The following is a 22042-nucleotide window of genomic DNA, read 5'->3' as shown; positions in this document are numbered from 1 at the left end:
GCAGTCACAAGTGCCAAGAGAAGAAGTGAAGAAACAAAAGAGCCAGCAAGAAAAGGGATCTTCAGACAAACAGCAGACAAACCTCTAAGGTTTGCTATTTTAAAATATATTAAGCTTTTTAAAATCCCATTCAATTTGATTTTATTGGAAAAAACAAATGATCCAGGCCTAGGATGACCCAGGAGGGGGAGCAATCCAGTTTCTCTTGAACAGCCCTCACTGTTTTCCTCACATGCACTGCTTACCTTGGCAGGCCGGTGGCACTGGGATGGGCACCCAGCAACACCCTGCCAACTTTAGCAAGGGATGAGCAGAAAAAAACACCTTTTTTCCTACAGCAGAACTTGTGTATGGAAGCATTTTTTGGTGTGGAACAACAGGATAGGGCTTGTGAACCTTCAATTCCAAAAAATACCATACTTACACCATAACAAAGGAAGTAGGGAATACATTTTACATCAAACAGTACTTTGCTGGAGTGTTTATAACTTTCTTACTAAAAGGGTACAGCCAGTGCTGACAGCAAAACCACATCCAGTGGCTCATAAGCTGCAGAGATTAGGGGCCTCTTCCTCATGAGGGAAGAACAGCGAATATTTTCACACAGTGTTTAAGAAAATGTTGTCTGCTTTGTTAGGTGCAGGAGACAGACCTAAAACTTAGGTTTAGTCATCTCTGAGGAACACAAGGGCCCAGTATTGAATTTATCTGCCCAGATCCAGGTGGCAAACAAGGATCTTCTGAGGGGTTTTTTTAAACCATCAGCCAGCAGTCATCACTGTGCACAAGAAACCTTTCCCATTCCCTGGTACTTCAACTCTCTCCTCCAGGTTGGGCTCAGGATGGTCTTAAATTACACATTACTTGTCCAATGTTTACAGCGACCACATGAATTGAAACATCCTCCTCTTTTCCAAGCAGAAGCTCCCTCCCCATTTCCAACAGCTCTCCTGATAAATGATGAAGCAGGTATCTAAATAATGACCCACTATTACCTGTGTTTTGAGGGAGCCATTACTCCCACAGGTCAGACCACTTGAAACGTGTCCTGTTAGCAGGAAGGGACAGTCTTCTTTTACAGGAATTTAATATTTTTCAATAGAACTGACCGTGCCAGAAAAGGAAAAAAAAACCCTACAGGCATGAAAAACTGCATAGCACTGGTCTGGAAAGTTTGTTTTAAAAACATGACTACATCTTAGGCTGTTACATATCAGCTCTTCTTTAAATAACATCCAACTGGGGCTATGCCCTTGGTATGTCCCAAATCTCTCCAGCTTATTGCTGGCATTTGACAGCATCATGCAGTTTTGGCCACAAAGCCACTGCTCCTGCTTAGAAACAGCAGCCAGTGACAGGGAATAGGCTCGTGTCCACGAGGGAGAAAGGTGGCAGGAGGAAAAGCCCCTGCAGGTGCTCCAGGCACACAGCACACCCACCTTGAGCTTGTGCTCCTTCCTGTTGACGATGACGGCGGTGATCTGCTGGTCCATGAAGATGAGGATGGTCACCAGTAGGGCAGGGATGGCTGCTGCCAGGTACACCCACCACGGGTTCCCTCCAAAAGGTGGGATAAACCAACCCCTCTCGGGACTGGTTGGCTTTGAAGGACAAGGAAAAGAAAGCTTGTGTTAGACGTGCAATACAGAGGTGATGATATCCCAAAGCCAGGTTTGCTTCCAGCAATGGAGCTCCAGGGAGACACTTCAGGTGGGTGGCAATTTCATATTTCCCGTTAACACCAATCAAAGGTTCCAAGTACGGAGGGTGAATTTAGGAGATAAATCAGCCAATTCAAATGTTGCTAACAAAAAGCATCCTAACCCTCTGAGTAAACCAGCCCCTTCCAGATCACTGACTACATTCCCATTCTGAGGGCAAGTCATTCCATACAGGGCAGGTGCAAGGGAAAAGGAACCTCTTCCAAAAGCCAGCAAAGAAGCTGACAACAACATACCTTGAATTCACTTGGCACAATTAGTTTTGGTGTGTCCACACCAACTAGGGCATCTATTCCACAGAAAATCAAAATGGACAGGATAATGGCAAAGTCACTGATGAGCTTCCGGGCCTGAAAGAGATGCAGTATTGTAACCACCGGCGTTAGCACCACGGAACACCATTTCACCCACTCTTTAGTGTCCACATGAGAAACCCTGGCAAGACAAGCTCATCGTTTGTTTGCCCACAAATACACCCACCATCATGTCCAGCGTATTTTGCCACACATGCCTTGGTACTTTACTGTGTTCCCTGAAAGCCTAAATGGAAGCACCACTAACTTCCACAAATGAGATACTCTGAAGGACTGGCAGAGATTACATTATTTGCTCTTGAGGAAGTAAGTCAAACTAAGCAGAAAGGAAAACAAATCAGTCTTCTCAGCTAAATCCCTAAGACTGCCGCTCTCCTGAAGTCATTGGAATATAACAACTTAGAGCTGCCACTGATCAGACCCCAGAATTTAACCAGACAGGAGCCACTGCGCTAGCCTGGAACTGTGTAAGCTTTCCAGAGCTGTTGTTCCTTCCAGGTTTCCTGGGTTTGCATGGTTACAGATAAATTGAGCTGCATTCCAGCCTGGATGGAATTTGTTTCCTTTTTATTAAAAATAAGAGAGGTTCAATTGTAACACAGTGGAAGAATAAACATCCATGCAGGATAAATCCCTGTGTGTCAGAATGCCAGAAACAGGGCAGTCTCAGAGAGAAAGGGCTTTGGTACACACAGGAAGAGCTGGCTCACATGCCTGGCCTGGGAGCCTCACCAGGGGACAAAACAAGCAGATGCACCTGCGACTTGCCTCTAAGCCTGGAAGGGTTGCCTTCAGCACCTTTAAAATCCCTGCCACATTACTCAAACAGGTTACGGCTCCTCTTGGCTCTTCTGCTGCCTTACCTGTGCTCACCACAACCACTGGGAGCAATGCCAGGCATACCTTTGATTGCCAGATCCAACAACCAGTTGCACTTTTATCCCAACCAGTGCAACCTGGTTTCCCTGCAGAGCATCCTTCCCCGTGTGCAGGACAGCAACTCCAAAAGGAAGGCTGACCTGTGCCCTCAGAAAGACTGATGGGGTGACAGAGATACTTACAGTGGTGGGAAAGTAGCGACTGGTCTTGAATTTCTTCAGGGCCATGGAGCACGTGTAAGTGCCAAAAAAGAGGATGAAAGACATGAGGGTGATGTCAGGGACATAGTCACAGTTGTTGCCCACTAGTTGACCCCCATACTTCAAGCACTCCTTGGCTGTCAGAGCTGCCCAGTCAAGGGTGGTGTTGTCCTGCAGAAAAAAAGGGAACATTTCCATAAGGCTGTGCATACTCTGCCCATGCTGGGACAGGAATGGTGACAGAGTATCTGAGAGGAACAGAGAGGCATCATGCAGAAGCTAAAAATCATGGAATTGTAGAACGGTTTGGGTGAGACCATTTTCCTGCTGGTGTTTGACTAAAAGGTGTTTGTTACTCTGTGTCTCAACTTCCTTCCCTCACATGCAGATGTGACCCATCAAGCTCCATTTCCTTCTCCTCATTATCCAGAGCTCGCCAGCAGAGCGACACCTCAGGACTCTGCAGTCCATGTGATCCCTGCCTTCCCAAGGGGAACTCACCAGCTCAGAGGAGGGAGAGACCAGCTCATGGTCTGACAGCACCATTGTCCTGTTAAGTAATGAGCTATTAACTGCAAGAGAAAAGAAAAGAGGCAATATGGTGAGCAGGATTCAGGAAACAGTTAGGAAGGAGAGCTAATTCCAATTATTAAATAATTTCTTGACTCTGTCAAGCTGTTTGCCACCTCTTTGCTCCAGTAAAGTGAGTCACAAGTGTTTCAGAGAGACTCAAAAGCCTCAATCATCAATCAACTCACAAAACAGAAAAAGAAAAGGTTAAGCAAAACATAACTCAAACTCAACTGGGATTATATTTTCAGTTCATGGTAAAAGAAAAAATACAAAAAACCAGACAGACAATATAATATTTCATAGCTTTCCAATATTTTTCTAATGGTTTCTGGATTAAATTAAATAAATACCCACAGAACACTCATAATGATTAATTTCAAATCCAAGCACAATGCCAAAGATATCCAGAAAAGCAAAATGCATTTCAGTGCCCAGCATAAACACAGTTTTGAATTAAAAAAAGAAAAAAGAGAGCATGCAATTGAAATCAACAGGATGGGGATAATTTCTTTGAAAGAAGGAGCAGCATTCTCTGTGGCTTCTGCAGCATTAGGAATCATGAATTTGAAATTTCATTTAGAAATCCAATCCTTCCTGCAAATGGGCTCATGGCCCCTGTCCTCATGGCATATCGAGGTTTTGCATAAATAAACTTTTTTCACTTGGATGTTTGGAGAGCAACAAGTGTTTCAATGGGAAGTGGAGACCTTCCAGTTTGGCATTGACCATTCCCATCATCCTAGTTTCAAAAAGGAAACCACTTTGCCATTCCAGTGGAGGCAGAACCAGACCAGCAGCCACATGCTCACCAAGATCCTGTTTTTAATAGGGAAGGCAGGCACCCAGCCCCCAGGGAACCGGCTCCTGACACCTTCGAGGAGCAGCCAGCAGCTCTTCCTGTTGGACAGGTGTGCCAAGATAACCTGGGGTTTACTTTGGGCACAGATCAAATTTCTTAATCACTCCCCATTGTTTGTGGGATCCTGGGAGTGGTACCTGCTTCCCTAATGGTACAGCCAGCATCTCTCAGTTTGGATTTGGGTTCCCAGAGCCACAGATACTCTGGCTCTATCTGCCACGCAGCCCATGCGCCAGAGATAGGCTGCCCTGTTGAAAGGGAAGGAATTGTTTGTGCTTTCCCTCTTGTCCGTGCCACCAGGAGGTGGGAACCACCCACGCTTGGGCAACGCCTTGAATAAATCCAGCTCCTGAAACAGGAGTGACCTGAGCTCCACAGCAGTGACCTGGCCACCATTTCTGCCCCTTAGTGGAATTATTGGAGGAATGCCATTTGGAACTGACAGCCACAGGGATGCAAGGAGACACGGATGCAGAAACAGCTTCTCTGCTGGTCATGATCCTTTCTGGAGGAGCTCCAGGAAGGCCAGCTATACTGACATTCCACTTGGGATGTAGGGCGAAATTTACCTCTCAGTTTCTGAGGCTTAGACAGGTATCTGAAGGCAACCGATAAAGAAGGAATAATCTGCCTATTATCTGGGCTGCAGCAGAAGGGAAAAGGAAAGCTAAGGCCACCTCCTACCTAAAGACTAGAGAGGTAATGAACACTCCCTTACCTGGATCTAGTGGTTTACAGGCACAAGAGTAATGCGTGATATAGTCCACCTTGAACTGGGAGTTGATGGGATAATGATCTGCCAGCTTGATCATCTTCTTGAAAGCATCATAAATGAAGATGAAGCTGATCAGGGAGGAAAATCCTTCTTCGGTGAAGCGTGTGAAGTACTTGACCAGGAAGCTGGCATCAGTGGCCACAAGAATGAGACACTGGAAGGCTGACCAGAGGCCGATCCAGAGGCGGAACTCCAGGTAGTCAAAATCATTGTCCCTGCAACAGGACAAGGGTGGCAAGAAAGGAAAACATTGGGTTAGATAAGATCAGGAAGTACAAAGCAGATGTTACTTGGAATGAAGCTGAGTCAGGGGAAGTCAAGATTGGACATAAAGGAAAGATCTTCTCCCAGGGGGTGGCTGGACATGGAACAGCACCTAACCTGACGGAGTTCAAGGAGCATCTGGACAGTGCTCTTGGTCACATGGTTCAGTTTTAGGTAGTCTTGCCAGGTGCAGAGAGCTGGGCTTGCTGATGCTTATGGGTCCTTTCCAACCTGGGATATTCTATGATAGTATGACAAGACCTAGTGCCAGGAATGGCAGGGTGTGGAGAACCATGTATCCAACTTCATCATTCCCTCCTGGGAACAATGGCCCCTTGTCCGCTGCTTGAGGCTGAGGTGCTGTGCCAGCACAGAGTCCAAAGGTGGGCTTTTAGGAATGAAAAAGTGCCTAGAGGGAGCACTGGAGCAGATAAGGACCTGCCAGGAAGGCCTGTTCTGGGGAAGGAAGCAAGAGGTGGTGGGACTGGCAGGCTCAGTCAGCTGTAATTCTCTGGAAGCCAGAATCCCTGACCTGGAAGAAGGCAAGGAACAAGTAAGAAATCAACTGATTTAGAAAAAGAGAAGGGAAAAAATAAAAATACAAGACCTAAGTGACAACATTGAAATATCTGGAGTCAGTGCCTCAGGGGGCAGGAGATTCCATCCATCTGAAGTCAGCTGGCAGAAACCCATGTACACTGACTCCACACCACTGAAGAACTTCAAAAATTTTAAACTATATTATTTTGGCTTTTAATCCTCAAATTCCTGCAGCATTTCTGAAGCTGACAGAACAGGTGGAAAAGCACCATGTCCTGTAGGATTGGTCCCTGGTGCCAGAACCACGAAGCACCCAAGGCCAGATGCACAGCTGGGTCTGCAAGGTGTTTTTAGGGATCTTTTCAGACACACACACAGAGTCACACTTTAAATGAGAAAGGAGATGCGAGGTTTTTCTACTTTTGCTCCTAGCAGGGAGCAGTGTGTTGTGAAAATGAACAACCACAAAGGCATTACTGAAAAATCAAAGTACTTAGGTCCAATTTCCTCCTAAGAAGGGCCTCCTTTGAAAACTCCTGCCCTTCTGCTCTGGCAGGTTGTTAGGACAATGGCTCTTATAACCATTACCTCCTCCTTAGGTTAAAAATAACCACCTGCTCCCTCCCAAAACACTACAAAGTGCTTTTCCATCTTGCTTTTTTCCTGCTGTGTGCTGCACCTGGGCTTTGTCATGCCTGCCAACAGGTGCAGCATGCCCATTCCTGACTCTATGCATTTATTCCAGATGAAGGAAGAAAAGAAAGGTGCCCCCCTCTTGCTCCACTGTGGAATTGTCACCCTTTTCTAGCTTCCACTTTGCCCTCCCTGAGATAATCTAATTTTCCAGCCATTTTTTTTAGCCCCTATCCCTCCCTACATGTAGGAACACAAGTCCCGCACAACATGCCATGCCGAGAGCACAGACTACAAGAGATTTGGGGTGTATTCTGTGTAACCTAAACGATCTCCTTGCAAAACACCAGCCAAAGGATCACCAGCCCCATGGGTGAAATCATCCATGACACTGCTGATGCCTTTGGGGATTCCAGTGTATCTTCCTGGGTATTGCAGATGTGGGAAATGTAAATGAGCACACCTAACAAAATGGGCTCCCTTTAGCTCTGGGTGTCAGCTGTCAGCAACATGGAGGGAGAAGAACCTCTTCATACCAGTGAAATGGAAAAAACCCAAATGCTTTTAAATGCAGGAAAGCTCCATCACAGAATTCTGGGGGCTGTTTCTACTACAGACACTTTTGCTTTCATAAGTAATAGTGATTATTTCAAATGACTACTGAACAAGTTTTTGGCAACCTTGAGACCCATGAGATTTTGTTAGTGAAGAGCAGGATTTGTTTCTTTGCTCCTATGGGAGTCAGAGAAGTAGTGATTGGGAGAAGGAGCACACTGTAACTAGAGCAAATTCCTCACAGAGAACTGAAGTGGCCAAGGGTTTTTTTTCAGGAGGCCCCACAGAGACAGGCAGCCACACACTAAGCAGTGCCCTGGGACATGCGTGCTGGGAAAATCCCTACTGTGATTCCTCAACAAGGAACAAGATGTTTCATTTTGTGCACTAAATCCCCTCCTTCCCCACCAGCAGGCAGCTCATTCCCTGGCTGGGGATTCCTTCGTGTGGGACATTCCTGCCCTCCACCCTCTCCCGCCACATACTCACTTGCTGAAATTGAAGAGGAGCCGCTCAAAGACCAGGACGGGTCCTGTGCTGCTCAAAATGGTGAGAGGCTGACCAGCCAAAAGGCAAAATATGGCTCCGGTGACAGCCGTGCCCAGGAAGCTTTCCAACACGCCCTGCAGAGACACAGGAGAGCAGTCACTCCTGCGGGGTAACCCTCTCTAAACAAGTGCTTCTGTTGTGACCGCGTGCTGCATGTCCCCGTGCCCATGACCAAGGGGAGAGCATCCCCTGCCACCCCTGCAGCTCACACCAAGATGTTGGTCCCACACAATCCAGAGTTACTCGGGATAACCACACATGCTGAGCAGCTGGCAATTAATGGCACACGCCGATCCTCCCTTCCACCTATGCTGCAGGGATGGGGCTGCAGCTTTCCTCACTTATCAGGGGTACTGCAAGAACTGGAATCCAGTTTTGTGTCTCTCTTCCTTAAGAAGACATAAGTTAGTGTTTACACTAAAGAAAGCAATAGGCTGGCTGCCTTTGGGGGACTTGTAAGGATGAGCCCAATAATCCCAGGGCAAGGAACAGCCTTCACACAGCTGATCCCCTCTACTCCTCTTGTATTACTCATGGAGAGGGCCCTCGTGGCCAGAGCATCTGGAATTTCTTTTCCCTGCATTCTTCCATCTGTCTGTGGCTAAGAACAGTGTCTTTTCTTGGAAACATAAGACTCAGGAGCGAGCTGTGAAAGAAGTGCTGGCTGGGGCAGGTCCCAGGACAGGGAGCAGGGATGGGCCATGCTCAGTGCCTTCCCCAGCGGCAGTCACATCATTGTTTACAACAAATAAGACACATGAACAGTGATGTAGTAGCTCCAAAAGTACTGCAATTTGGGGATTTCTTTTGCTACTTGATAGCAAGTATTCTTGAGACTTTTGGCCACAATAAAGTGATTATCAATTTGAACTTGATTTGGAATCGGGTAACATTTCCTGTTCCACCTCTAATTTAAAGACTGCACCTTGTGTAGAGCAGACAGACTTTGCTCTGCTACCCCATGACAGTCCGGTGTTGCTCACTGCTGGGTCCTGAAGGTCTCTCCATTCCTGACTTCCATGAGTCTCAGAAAAGGCAAATTGTTTGTACAGGAGAAAGGGGAGCTGGGCACTGCACAGGCTGCTGGATCTTACTCTAGCCTGTAATTCATCACAAGGAAGTGCAGAGTTCCAGATATATGCCCTCATTTCCTATGTTTGACTTAATTAAACCTGCATAAATTAATAATTCAGTCATTGTCATTATGAACTTAACTGCTAGGAGATTTGACTGAACTGGACTGGCTGAACTGAATCTATCTAAATACAACCTCCTACTTTTCCTATTATTCCACTAACACAAAGCACCTACAGCACTGTTAATACAGAATCTCTTCTCTTTAGCCCAAGCTAAGCCACTGATCCAGCCTGTCCATGGATATGTGGCTGGTTATCAGCATGCAACCTCCCACTACTACAAAATTCATCTTTCTAAAGACCTGACATTTCTCTCCTGTGTTACTCATTTTCCTAATTACTTTGGGATTTTCTTATCACCAAAGAGGCTCAAGCCCAGGTATTACAGGAATCAGGCAGAGGATTCAGACTTAGCAAACTTATTTGGACTAAAATGGTACAACTGAGAGCAAATCAGAGGAACTTCTCTCTACAAGAAGGAGTGAAGACCTTCTCTGTTTCTTGGGCCTGCTTTTATTCAACATTTAAGGAACTGCAGTACAATTTATCAAAGGACAGCCACAGTAGCAGAGAAAGCAGTGAAAACACGGAACACCTCCATTATTGTACCAAGAGTTCCAGCTTTGCCAGTGCCCAAATATTGCTCTGACTGGATAGCAAAAGGCAAATGCTGTATTTGTTGGTTCTGAAAGCTCTTGCTCACCTGCATGTTCTCCGTAGCATCCCCAAGCAATCCCCCAAAAGTGATGGCATTGGTGACAGTGGCCAGGTAGATGAAGAGGATGGCTGAGAGGGCCTGGATATTTAAAGCATCGTAGAAGTCACTGGCGAAGAACGGTGCTTTCCTCTTGATGTCTTTGATCAAGCCCCCACAGAATCTGCAAGGACAAGCAAGAGGAGACTCATACAACCTGTTGCACAGTGGAAGTCACCATGTTAAGTCATCAGAGACACTGCCAGCAATAAAGGATTATCTCAAAGGAGTGGGATCATCACATTACAAACAGCCTTATCACAGCTGTGGCAGTCCAGGGACCTCAGAGAGAACGCTGTAAGGAAAGATAATATCTCAAACATGTGATGCAGATTGAAAGAGACCAATTTCAGGACTACAAGCCACGCTTCTGCTGAAACAGACCACTACAGTTTGTATTTCAGGAAGCTCATCTGTTGGGTTTTTTTTTTCTCCAAATATATTAGTTGATGTAATAAAATAGATTAACTCTGGTTTAAATCCCTGCCTGAATTTCTCCACACAGCAGACACCATGGCTGGGCGAGCCAAACCATCTGCTACATGGAAAAATGCTTCAAATTAATAACCAGCAAAAGAACTAGAAGGAAAAACATAAGGGAAATACTCTTAGACAGCAAAAGAACTCACTCACAGACAAGAAAGTATTTATATCTTATAGACTCCATGTGGCACCCACATTGCCAGCATGAAAAATGTTTGTTTAGCCTCTTGTTCCCCTGCTTACAGCTCCCCACCTCTGGCAGGACTGCACAGACACTGTGGCAGACAGGCACACACCACCTTCTAACACCAAATCAAGACACTCCACTGCCTTGTGCACACCAATGTGGGGTGGAGACTTTCAGACTTTTCTCCTAGAATTTAGACTAGAACTAGAAATGAAAAAGAAGATAAAGAGTGGGAGGGAGGGTACAAAGCCACCATGAACCCATGTGCACTGATCTTGAAATGCTGAGCTCACTGTTTCGTGGCCACCTGAGCTGTATTCCCACTGCAGTGGACTTTTACATGGCACAAAGCAGAGTAATAAAGCAGAAAATATAGGGCCTGGGGTGCTGTTACCTTCTCTATTTCTGTCCCATAAAAGCCTGCAGCTGTGCAATTCACCTGCAACACCAGCATCTAGAAAAGGGAACATCTTTGCTTTGTGCAAGGCTAAGGCACCCCTTCAGCACTCCACATGGATTAACTGAGGCCTGTACCTGCCATGTTTATGTCCCTCACAGTTCATCTGACTTCACAGGCTCCCAACAGGCAGCACCTGCCTGGGTGCTGCCTGGGTGTCCAGACCATACCTGGGCCTTCTGTCCTTTTTAGTGGCTCTTTATCATTTAACCAGCATCTGATTCATGACATTTTGCAATTTGTTGAAGCTGATGTTCAGAACCCTTTCAGACAGCCTCACTCTGTGCACGAAAAGCCCTCAGTACACTTTTTGGGGTCACATCTCAGCCTGTACAGCCAGTCCACTGGGGTGGGAATGTTTCTGGCAAGGGAAGCATTGCAGGGGTGTCACTGACCTGCCCGTCCGCTGCAGCTCCTCACAGTCGCCGTGGCCGCCGCCGCCATGGCCCCCATCGTGGGGCGTGTCTCCGTTCATCTGCAGGTTTTCCCCACCAGAGTACATGTTCTTCCTAGGCAAGGACACGGCACGTCATGAGCACCAAGAAGAACCCTGAAGAGTCTGGTTAACTACCAGCTATGTTATTGTGTGCCAACAGCATCACCTCAAAAGGTATAGACTTTCAGGAACATCCTCCCCTCCAGCTACTAAGGAAGGCCTGGAAATATCTCCAGGACTTTGTAAATAGTGACAGACACACTCCAGTGTGACAGCACATCACTCCACACACCTGGCACAACCAAAAAGCCATCTTCCCATCCTCTTTCCACACCTCATGCCCACTGTCTTTCACCACAGAGTCCCTCTCCTGCTATTACCTCTTATCTGAAGAAGGGAGAGACTTGGGGGGCTCTATCCTAATGGCTGGATCCCATTCCCCAGGGGGGAGCACAATGACTTCATCCAGAAATTCATCGATGCCTGCAATCAGGTCCTGACGGTCCTTGGCTTTATACGCAATGTCATGGAATACCTGCAAGGAAAAGAGTCTCCTTGTGGAAAAGGTTTACATTTTCTGTGCTCCTAACTCCAGAAACAGCTGCTGCGTTCTACAAAATCAACTTAACTCCTTCTCAGGAAACTCTGAAGAAGTATCAAGACATGTGGCACAAGGAGGTGTGATTCTTGGAAAGCCCCTTCCTTTGGCTGGATAATGACAGAGATTCTTTCCATGCAGGCATATATCTAATTTTAAGAACAACATCTATTTCTAACCTTTAAAAATGTTAGTAAAGCAATTACCTATTTCTTTAGTGCAAAAAAGTTTTCCCCTGCATAAGGACTTTCAATTATGCTTCGAGAAGACACTTCGACAAGGCCACCTACTTCAGTCTATCAAACCCAGAATAATTTTCAACCCGGTGACACAGAACTGATGACAGTATTTGCTCAAAGAAAACATAATAAAGTAGTTTTAGTGAAAGGCTTGGTATTAATCAGGAAGAACAAATGAGAGAAGGGAAGGAGAAAAAAAAGCATTAATGCTGAATTTTATGGGAATCTTCTGGACTGTGTGGAGAGGAGGTGGATCAGTGCATGTGACAGACAAGCTGGTGGCAGGAAGCAACTATGGGGCTTTCTGAGTGACAGAAAGCAGGAGAGCTGGGAGCAGCCGAGCTGTAATCAAGGAACTGTAGGAGAGCAAAGCAATGCCAAGAAACAAAGCTAATGTGAATGAGCCCCAGCACGCAGAGGCCCAGGGACGCTGGAAGAAAGGAGCTGTAAAAGAATCCTGGAAGCCCAGTCACGGCAGCAAGGGGCGTGAGCAGCGAGGAGTGGCCAGCTGCTCCTGGCTAACACCTGCCAGTGCTCAGGACACATGGCACCATGGCCTGGGGAAAACAGTCCTGTGGGCATTACCTGGATATCCCTGGCTGCGGGATACTGGGATGGTAGAACGGGACACAAGGTACAGACCACAACAGAATAAATTCGACAATTAATTCACAGTTGGTATGAAAGAGTGATGGCTAGCAGGAAAATACACACGGCAGACAAACTCCTACTAGAGTCACACTTTAAAAAGCATGAAGCCAGAGCAATAATTATGTCAACAGACAGAATTAGGAGCTAACGTGGTATTTCAGCTTTATGTGAATGCTCTTTCCTGTTGACCAGGCTGGAGGGAAGGATATCACTACTCGAGAGAAGCCACTTCCCATGGGAGATGCCAAGACACCTACCTCATCCGACATCAGTGTGGCAATGGCTCGGCCGATCTCATGATAGGACTTGGCTTTGCCCTTTGGTCCCAGCAGAATGAAGAGAAATCTGACAAAACCAAGAGATTGTTCCCATTTAGGATGGCAAAATGAGCTGCTTATTACTTATACAACACCTAGACAGAAATTTGACTTTAAAAACTGTGGTCCTTCTTAGAGATCTGGAGGCTGCCAGTGGCCTCAAACTAACTTTGGAGAAAAAGTTACACCCTGTGGCCCATCATGTCCTGTGCACCACAAAAGCCTGTCCACCTCCACGGGGATTTTATTTACAGAATCACAGAATAGTTGGTGTTGGAAAGGATCCTAAAGGCCACCTAGTCCCAGTACCCTGCCATGGGCAGAGACACTCTCTACTAGCCAGGTTCTTCTGAGCTCTGTCCAACCTGGCCTTGGATACTTCATTTTTCACATGATCTCTTTGGGCAGCAACCAAGTCACTGCTGAAGAGTTTAAAAAACACATCATTCACATCATTTCATAATGATATGAAACCTTTGGCAGTGAAAACATACAGATGAAATAACCTCACCAAGAAGAAGCACCTATCCCCTTCCAAGGATTGGATTAAATATTATTTTATCTCCCTAACTCAAATATGATGGGGAACTAAGTTAAATGGCTTATGAGAACTGTTATATCCAAACAAGTACTTTCTGTTCAAAAGAATCTAAAGTCCTAAAAGAAAAAAGGCAGCAAATTCATAGGATAGGATCCATAAATACACATTGATTGGCATTACTACATAACACTTCCTAATCGAGTTCTTCGTGAAGCGTTTTGAGTGTTTTACTTGAGGTTCACAGGGAGGTGAGTAAGTCACACACGCCCAGGTCACGTCCTCTGCTCTCCTCCCACCTCCTGGAACCTTCCCTGCTTTACCAGTTCTTATAAAATAACATTCAAGAAAGACTGTTCCTCAGCCAACTCCTTCCAAACTTCAGGATGCAAATTAGCCAAATATGTTAATATAAAAAAAAAAGCTTCGTAACTTCAGGAGTTGCTGCTTGGCATTCTCCTAATTTTCCAGGAGAACCAGGCATCTTCATAACCTTCTTCTGCAATAACCTCAACCAGCTGGCTCTTTTCCAGCACAGAGCAGCAGCACCTGAATGCTCCTGCACTACTAAAACACTCTTGAAAACAAGGAGTCTGTGGCATTTTCCAAATTCGTTGTCCCAGTTCAGCTCAGAACTGCCTTCAGTGGGTAGAACAAGATCTTCTCATGGGCCAAACATTACAAACACAAAAATATTAATGCATTTTAGTAGCCTGAACTAAATTATGTCTGCATAGATTTATTATCATTTAGTTATGAACATTTCCAGCTACAAAAGCCCTCACTCCTAGCTGTGCTGTACTCCTCCTCTTCCTCTGATGAAGGCCACTCAAGAATTCCTCCCTGCTGCACACAACAAATGCTGAGTTATCCAATGCCCCTTGCTACTACTTAACATTGCTAATAATGCTCCAAAGCAGGGAATGTAAGGTTCCACCAAGCTCAAAGTCTCTCAGAAGCAGTAACAAAATCCAGTGTTTCTCTCAATGCAGTGTTAGAACAGCAGCTCCATAAGGGTTAAAGGCACCTGAACAAAGGTGCCAAGTCCTGGAGGGAAAGTGCCTTTGCAGTGAAAAGCCTCCACTGGGAGGCCAGGGAGGACCAGACTCCTGGATCTGCCCCTTGCTTCCCAAGTGACCTTTGGGCAAGTACAGCTCTGCACACCAGACTGTGCAAGTCGGTGCAGCTTATCTCCAAAAAACATCTTCTCCTGGCTCATTCCTCATCTTTCCTTCCATCTTCTTTGCATTAAACAGCAACCTTGAACACACAATGGTGCATTGCTCTGATGGAAATACAAAGCCATTCCCAAGCCATGTTGCCAGCTCAGGGCTTCCCCAAATGAGGAGCCCCAAGTACTGTGGGATTAAATTTGACACAGGAAAACCAAAGGCCTTAAAGGTTTTTTCAGTCTGACCAGTAAAAAGAAAACTCAGGGAAGGCTGGGATATCTCTATTCCAACTGCATATCCCTGATTTTTCTATTACTAGCCCCTGTGCTCTAAAGCCAGGGTGGGAGAGCTGGGAATGATCAGTCTGGAGAAGAGAAGGCTCCAGGGAGACCTCAGAGCCTTTTCCAGTGCCTAAAAGGGCTACAGAACAGCTGGAAAGGGCCTTGGGACAAGGACCTGGAGTGACAGGACAAGGGCAAATGGCTTCCCACTGACAGAGAGCCGGGTTACATTGGATATTGGAAGAAATTTTTCCCTGTGAGGGTGGTGAGGCCCTGGCACAGGTTGCCCAGAGGAGCTGTGGCTGCCCCATTCCTGGAAGTGTCCAAGGCAAGGCTGGACAGGGCTTGGAGCAACCTGTGCTAGTGGAAGGTGTCCCTGTCCTCGGCAGGGGCTTGGAATGAGATGATATTTGAGTTCCTTTCCCTTCCAACCCAAACCATTCTGTGCTTCTCTATCAGCAGTTGCTTAAGAGCAGGAAATGTTCACTTAACACACACCCCAGACAGAGAGGCCAGATTAGCCCTGAGCCAAAACCTGCATGTCTAACCCCCCCAATGCCCAACATAAAACCAACAAGAGAGGCAGACAGAGGTCACACTGCCAGGACTGAGAGACCTGGCCTACGCCAGTCCTTCAGCCCACAGCATCCAAAGCTCAGCTCCCTCAGCGTTAGAAGCCCCGGGCGGCTGTGCAGTGCCCAGCTGGGACCGTGTGATGCCCACAGTTTTACCAGGAAATTAACAATTTAACAAAATAAAGGGAGAAGCCCCACAGGGCAGAAGGCTGGGCATGCCAGAGGCTCCAGCTCCAGCATGTTGCGGAGTCTGTGGGCTTTAAGTGCAGGCCCAGGGCAGGAATGCCGGCAGCACCGGAGATGTTCCATCACAGCTCGTCATGGCCCTAAGGGGATTTCCTTGATTGAATTTCGTAGGATGCAGCCACAGCAAATGGCTCTTCATCACTCATGAAAGCCACCTAATGAGCCTTCCTGCTTTGATTAGGGCCAGTATTTGCTTTGGAGAACAGCAAATGGATAATACTATTTCCTGGGAAAAATGCTGGCATGGAAGGACATACTGCCTTGATTATTGCTACTGAGTAATGAGGCTGTCCCGCAATCCTGGACCTAACCTCCTGGCTCCCACCACCACAGCAAACAGTACCCAATCTTGCAACTGCTGAAAAGAACTTGAAGATTTGTTTAAAAAATAGCCAGTGGGATTAGAGTTGGAAGGTGATATACTGAAGCACATAGAGGCCAGGAATGTTGGGGAATGAATAACCTGCTACAAAATGAAGCCACATCTGGGTCCCCACACTGCTACCTGAATGCCCACCACGTACAGACAGTTGTGGATGTGGCTGTAAGAAACCATTTAATGAAACTCCAAGAAATACAAATACTGCTGCTAACACTAAAGAGCAAAGTTGGATCCTCTTTTCCCTTTGTTTGGTACACAGATCTTTTGGCAAGGATTCCCATAGCCATCTAACTTCCACTCCATACAAGGGCTGTGATATTGCTATGAATTCACAAAGGGCAGCTTAGACAGGCAAGCACATTCAAGCAGCGACTTCAAATATTTAAGAACACAAGATATATTGCTATTTGTGAGACTGAGATTAATTTGCAACATGAGTCACAATAAATAAAATATTTCTCTGACATTTTTTCTTGAGCCATTATGCGTTACAAAGCAACAAGCTGCAGTAGAATTGTATGTCCCAGTTCACCTGACTTTTTTTTTTTTTTTTTTTTTTGCCCCAGGAGGGCCAGAATTGAATCTTCCATTTGATCTGAGCTGAAGAGGAATATGTACAGCAAAAATGTGCAAGAGAATCTGGGATCTGTACAGAAAGGGCAGGAAAAAAGCCTCAGGACTTAAATTCAACACTGACAGTGCCCTTTACTGCTTTTTGTTAGGTCAGTGTGTTTGTGTAATGGTTTACTTATAAACAAACTCAGGACCTCAAAATGATGAAGCAGCTTCAGTGAGTTTTGTTATTTTACACCACCAATCCTGACGGTTCTGCATGTCACAGGATGGAAAGCAGTGGAGAACATCTTCTGGCCTGTTCTTTTTACTTTACCAGGTGGAAATGCAGGTTCCCTGTCTGCTGCCCTGCTTGGGGGCTGGGTTTCCTTACCGTGTGGGAACAGGGACCTCGGTGAGAGCTCCCAGCATGACTGCCTGCTGCAGACGCACAAAGGCAATGAAGGGGCTCTCCAGGAAATCCACCTCCCCAACCAGCACGTTGGAGGCCTCAGCATCACGAGGCAATTTCTTCATGAATTTATTCTTCAGCTGCAGCAGTGAAAGAGGAAGGAAAAGAAAATTAAGTTGTGTTTGGCACGTTTTCATCTCTACACCTCGGTGCCTCAACTGTGCACGCTCGTGGGCTCTGCAGTATGAACCCTCGGTCTGGACCCAGCCATGGAGAAATGTCATCAGCAGGGAATGGGAAAACACTGCAGCAGCCACTGGGTTCTAAAACTCAGCCTCTGCGAGACGCCTTTGTTTGAACTTCAGCAGCGGCAGAATTAATTTGGAGTTTAAGGCTTTTGAAAACCCTGCCCCCAGCTGGTTCCCAATCTGCCCCCTCTCCCTGGGTGATCTTTGGAGATGCTCTGTTGTGCCTGGCAAAGGGTGAATGGAGAGGGAGGATGTACTGCCAGGAGCACCAGGGAGAAGGGGGCACTGAACTGGGCTATGAATCTCTAATGAGCTGCATGAGGAAACTCAAGGAAGGAGAAAAATGGGAAAAGTCTCAAGAAAATACATAAATTGATTAAACAGGAAGGAAACTGCTGGAACTACCCTACCCTGCATGCTTCAATCAGGATTACCATCAAAAGAAATAGTAAATAAGCATCAAGGAGCACTGTGGAGGAAGTCTGGAAAAGTGCTACCTGTTCTTCCACACACAGTGTTTAGGAACATGGTGGTGGTAAAAAAATAATGGGAAGATGGCAAATCCACAACAAATATTTAATTTACCTCACCAGGTTGGTCATGTTGCTGAACAAGGATCATTCAGCAACACCAGGGCTGGGTTAGACACCTGGCCCAAACCCAGGTGATTCTCTGAGCCAGAATTCACCTGCAGGGTTTCCTGAGGTCACCCAGCTCCTGAGGCCGAAGGCTCCAGCCCCTTCCCCCTTGCCCAGCACAGCAAACCATTGTCACTAATTTTGAAAAGCTGCCATTTATAGTGGGGTTTTTTATCTCCAAACAAGTTTTGCAGCACCATTCTCCACTTTCTTAAATCATTTATCAGACAGGTAATGAGTGTGGTCAGCACTTAAAATCCATTCTGAACCATTCCCCAAAGATGTTTTGGAAAGATCTGACTCCTCAGCAGCATCCAGGAAGAAGGGAGGGACAAGGGAGCTTCACTTTCCCCTGCCAAATTGAACACTATTCCAACCCAACCACTAATGTTATGTTAAAAGCCACAGGTCTCCAGCACTGTACTTGCAAAAAGGCACAGCAACCTCAAAATTCCAATTTCCTTAAATGTACTGCAGCACTTGGATCATCAACACCACTCCAGATCGATTGGAAATGAAAGCAGCTCCTAAGTAGCACTTAAGGAAGGTTAATTCCCCCTGGAACTTGAACCTGTCTCTGTCTCTCTGTTTTTCTGTTCACACATAGGATCTGCTCACACATAGGTTTAAGATCACCTGATCACCTTCCCTCAACTTATCCCATGAACACCATCCTCCAGGGGCACCTTCTAGGCTCCAGGCTGCTCCATCACCCAAGGATGCTTTAGAGGGCCACTGTGGATATGGGGAGAAACCAGGCAGGCAAAACTGCTCTCTGCATCAAGAAAAACAGCAAAAGTAAAGGAAATTCCAGTTAACTAAACTTTCTAGAAACTTTTCCTTTTCTCCTTTCCTCCAGAAGGGTGGCACTGATTGCACTGGAAGACAGCCATTTTCACTGGAGCTCCGTGGAGTGAAAGTACGTCACCCAGGCTGACAGACCTCAAAATTGGGAATGTCTACTTGCAGCTGTGGAGAGGAGATGTTCCAACAGGAAAAGCAGGCAATCACTCCCACAATCAGTCACAAAACTGCATTCCCAAGAACGGGATCCAGCCAGTGCCTCCCCGTCCATTGTCCCCAGGAAAGGCAGGAGGGTTTCTCTAAACAAGGCCAATTTCTTTTTTAACTTCAGCACTGGCTTTGGCACAGATCCCCTGTTGACATGGAAACTCCGGGTTGAATATACAGTGTCTACACCACAACAAATAAGAAGGGTTTTGTGCCTCCCTCTGACTGACCGTATTCATTCAGAGCCAGGCTCGTCCTATATCCAAGCCCTCTGGAAGCAGAGATAACACCAGGTCAGGAAACTCCCCTTATATCAACATACATTCCTTTTCTATACGCTGTTGCATCAGCTCAGGAATAGCAGATCCCTGGGAAAACAGATTTCTTTTCATGTCCCCTTTATTTCACATGTTGAGCACTGAAGGAGTCCTGGTGATTCAGCCACTTGGAGCTGCCAAGGACATTCTAATAGAGCAGAGTCAAAGGATTTCTTGCAGGAGGAGGGACTGGAGTGGGGACAGCAGCAGGAAGTTCCCCAACTTCCTATGGTCTGCTGGCACTACGGCACCAGAGGGGCTGATAAGGCATCCACCTGATTGTTTTCAGTCACTTTCCTTCACATATAAGCTGAAGAGTTCTAAATGTTTTTAAAATATTAAGATGTGGCTGCCCCATCCCTGCAAGCGTCCAAGGCCAGTTAGACAGGGGTTGGAGCAACCTGGTCTAGTGGAAGGTGGCCCTGCCCATGGCAGGGGGTGGAATAGGGTGATATTTCAGATCCCAATCCATTTTGAGATTCTGGGATTCTGTGAATACTGTGCTAGTGAAAAACTTGACGTTCAGAGGCTGGAGGAATTCTCCAGCCATGAGAGGTCCTGGTTTTATGGACATAGCTCCAGCACCACTGGTGTATCTGGCAACAAAGAGCTGGGAGCCCAGGAGAGGGCAGGAAGTCTAGATGCTCGTTTATTAATTGCTACACAGAAAATAAGAATAAATTGTCCCAAAATACCACTGATTATCTCTCCAGCTGCAAATGCCCAGGGCACTAACTGCAGCCAACACCTCCTAAAATACAACAAATGAAGGCAAACCCTTTCTCTGCACTGTTACCTCAGGAGCAATGCTCTGCCAAAACAAACACAACGAAAAGGAATACACCTCCTCTTCCCTGATTATCTTTATAAAGTGCTAAACAAGTCCAAAGCAAAAAACATGACAAAAGGGCAAACCCCAAACCTGTGGGCCCCTACTGAAGCTGTTTCTCATGGGAGCAGTTTGAGTCAGGGCCCCGGCAGCTTCTGCAGGATACTGAGCCAGCCTCTTTCAGTCCCAATGGATCAAGCCAGCATTCCCACGGCAGAGAGCCGGCTGATGCAAACTGCCTGATTCAGTAGTCAAAAGTAACACCCCTGAGCCAGGCAGAGCTGTCTGGGTCCCTGGCAGTAAGCATGAATCTGGGAGGATTTTCTGACAGATCAGATCTCTGACATGCACGTGAAACCTGAACCGTACAACATCCAGAGGAAAGGAGCAGGAACACTACAGATTAGAGGAGTATGCTGGCTATAAATTCCCTAGATTATTAGTTGCAACCATTCCAAATAGCATTAAAGGTTGCAGAAATGAATATTAAGGATGTGGGAAGACAGGAAAATCATTAAGGTACAAAGAAGTTTGGTCACAGCCTTTTTTCCTCTAAAGCATGAGCACGCAATCCTCTATCTGTGTAAAAATCAGGGATTGATTAAGGATGCAGGAGCACAGCACGCAACTGCTATAAACTGACCTCACCCGTCGCAGTTCTTACATACACACAAATAAACAAAAATTGGGATATTCTGTGTCTCCAGCAGACTCCCCCCTGTCCGTATGGCCTCACTAACTGTCCAGCTTCCAGATGGGATGCTCAAATAAAAACAGCCAGGTTCCCTGCTGTCAAAGCAAGTGAACCTGTTCCCTTTGCAGCTCGTGTTGTGGTAACACGATGGATTATTGCCATGCCTCCTGTGTGGCACACTGAGTCCTGCCCAAGAAGTTGCCAGGCACTGTCACAATGCCACAAACTCAATCGAGGCAGGACTTTGGATCGATCAGCCATGAAAACTGAGCTCTAAGGTGATGTCTCAAGGCAAAGAGGACAAGGCTTCCACTTATGAAAAGTTCATCAGCAGGACATGGTCTAATTAACTGAGAGGATTTTTGGAACTCTGTGCTTAGCAAGAAACAGTTCTCACTACCAAGAGCCAGGCATTATGTACACTGGAAGTTAAGAACTTTGGAGCATGCTCCCAGCTGCATCTATAAACAGGTTTCTCTATTAGTGCTACCAAAACATCTATTTTTATACCTAATTCACCACAAAAGTCCATTATCTGAATTTCCAGATACACAGGAGGGGCAGTGGGGACTGTCTGTACCGCTGAGAGCTGTGAAGCTGCTACAAGGCTCAGTCCCAGCCTTGGACTGATCTAGCATTAAAACCCAGTTACAAAGGGATTGAAAATATAGCACAGCAGTTTATCCAATTATAAAAAGCTATTTAACAACCCTCCTTCTTCACCAGGTGTGTATTAAAGGAAACAGGTATTTTGGAAGCACAATCAATACAGATGATACTACAACATACTACAACACTGCATGATGCAGATCAGTGCAAAACACCCTGTTTCCCTTCTCTTTCCATGGAAGTGTATCTCTTTAGGCAAATATCTATTTATTTTTTAAATATTGAATTAATCTGAACTCACTTTTCTACCTCAGTTATGTTGCTGTGTCCCTTTCAGGATGCACTTACAGAAGAGTGTGACCAGCCATTGTTGAAGGACAGGAGTCATCCCCAACTGGCCAGCAATGCTGTGCTACCC

The 22042-nt window shown here is 46.2% G+C and overlaps 1 protein-coding gene across 3 annotated transcripts in view; it reads right to left on the bottom strand.

The window, feature by feature from the left end:
- SLC4A4 (solute carrier family 4 member 4) overlaps positions 1–22042 on the bottom strand; it is a 116821-nt gene that overhangs the window by 16635 nt on the left and 78144 nt on the right. For all 3 annotated transcript variants that reach the window (XM_063415259.1, XM_063415257.1, XM_063415258.1), the window contains 11 exons: positions 17261–17418; positions 13061–13148; positions 11696–11850; positions 11275–11388; positions 9702–9876; positions 7803–7936; positions 5265–5536; positions 3616–3686; positions 3097–3285; positions 1958–2071; positions 1440–1601 (listed from right to left, as the gene is read on the bottom strand). In XM_063415259.1, the coding sequence (XP_063271329.1) occupies positions 1440–1601; positions 1958–2071; positions 3097–3285; positions 3616–3686; positions 5265–5536; positions 7803–7936; positions 9702–9876; positions 11275–11388; positions 11696–11850; positions 13061–13148; positions 17261–17418 (1632 nt within the window). The remainder of the gene's footprint in view (positions 1–1439; positions 1602–1957; positions 2072–3096; positions 3286–3615; positions 3687–5264; positions 5537–7802; positions 7937–9701; positions 9877–11274; positions 11389–11695; positions 11851–13060; positions 13149–17260; positions 17419–22042) is intronic.

Source organism: Prinia subflava, chromosome 18, assembly GCF_021018805.1.
Source record: "Prinia subflava isolate CZ2003 ecotype Zambia chromosome 18, Cam_Psub_1.2, whole genome shotgun sequence".
NCBI lineage: Eukaryota > Metazoa > Chordata > Aves > Passeriformes > Cisticolidae > Prinia > Prinia subflava.
Note: the sequence above shows the minus strand (reverse complement) of the source record. Positions and strands in the feature narration are given on the sequence as shown.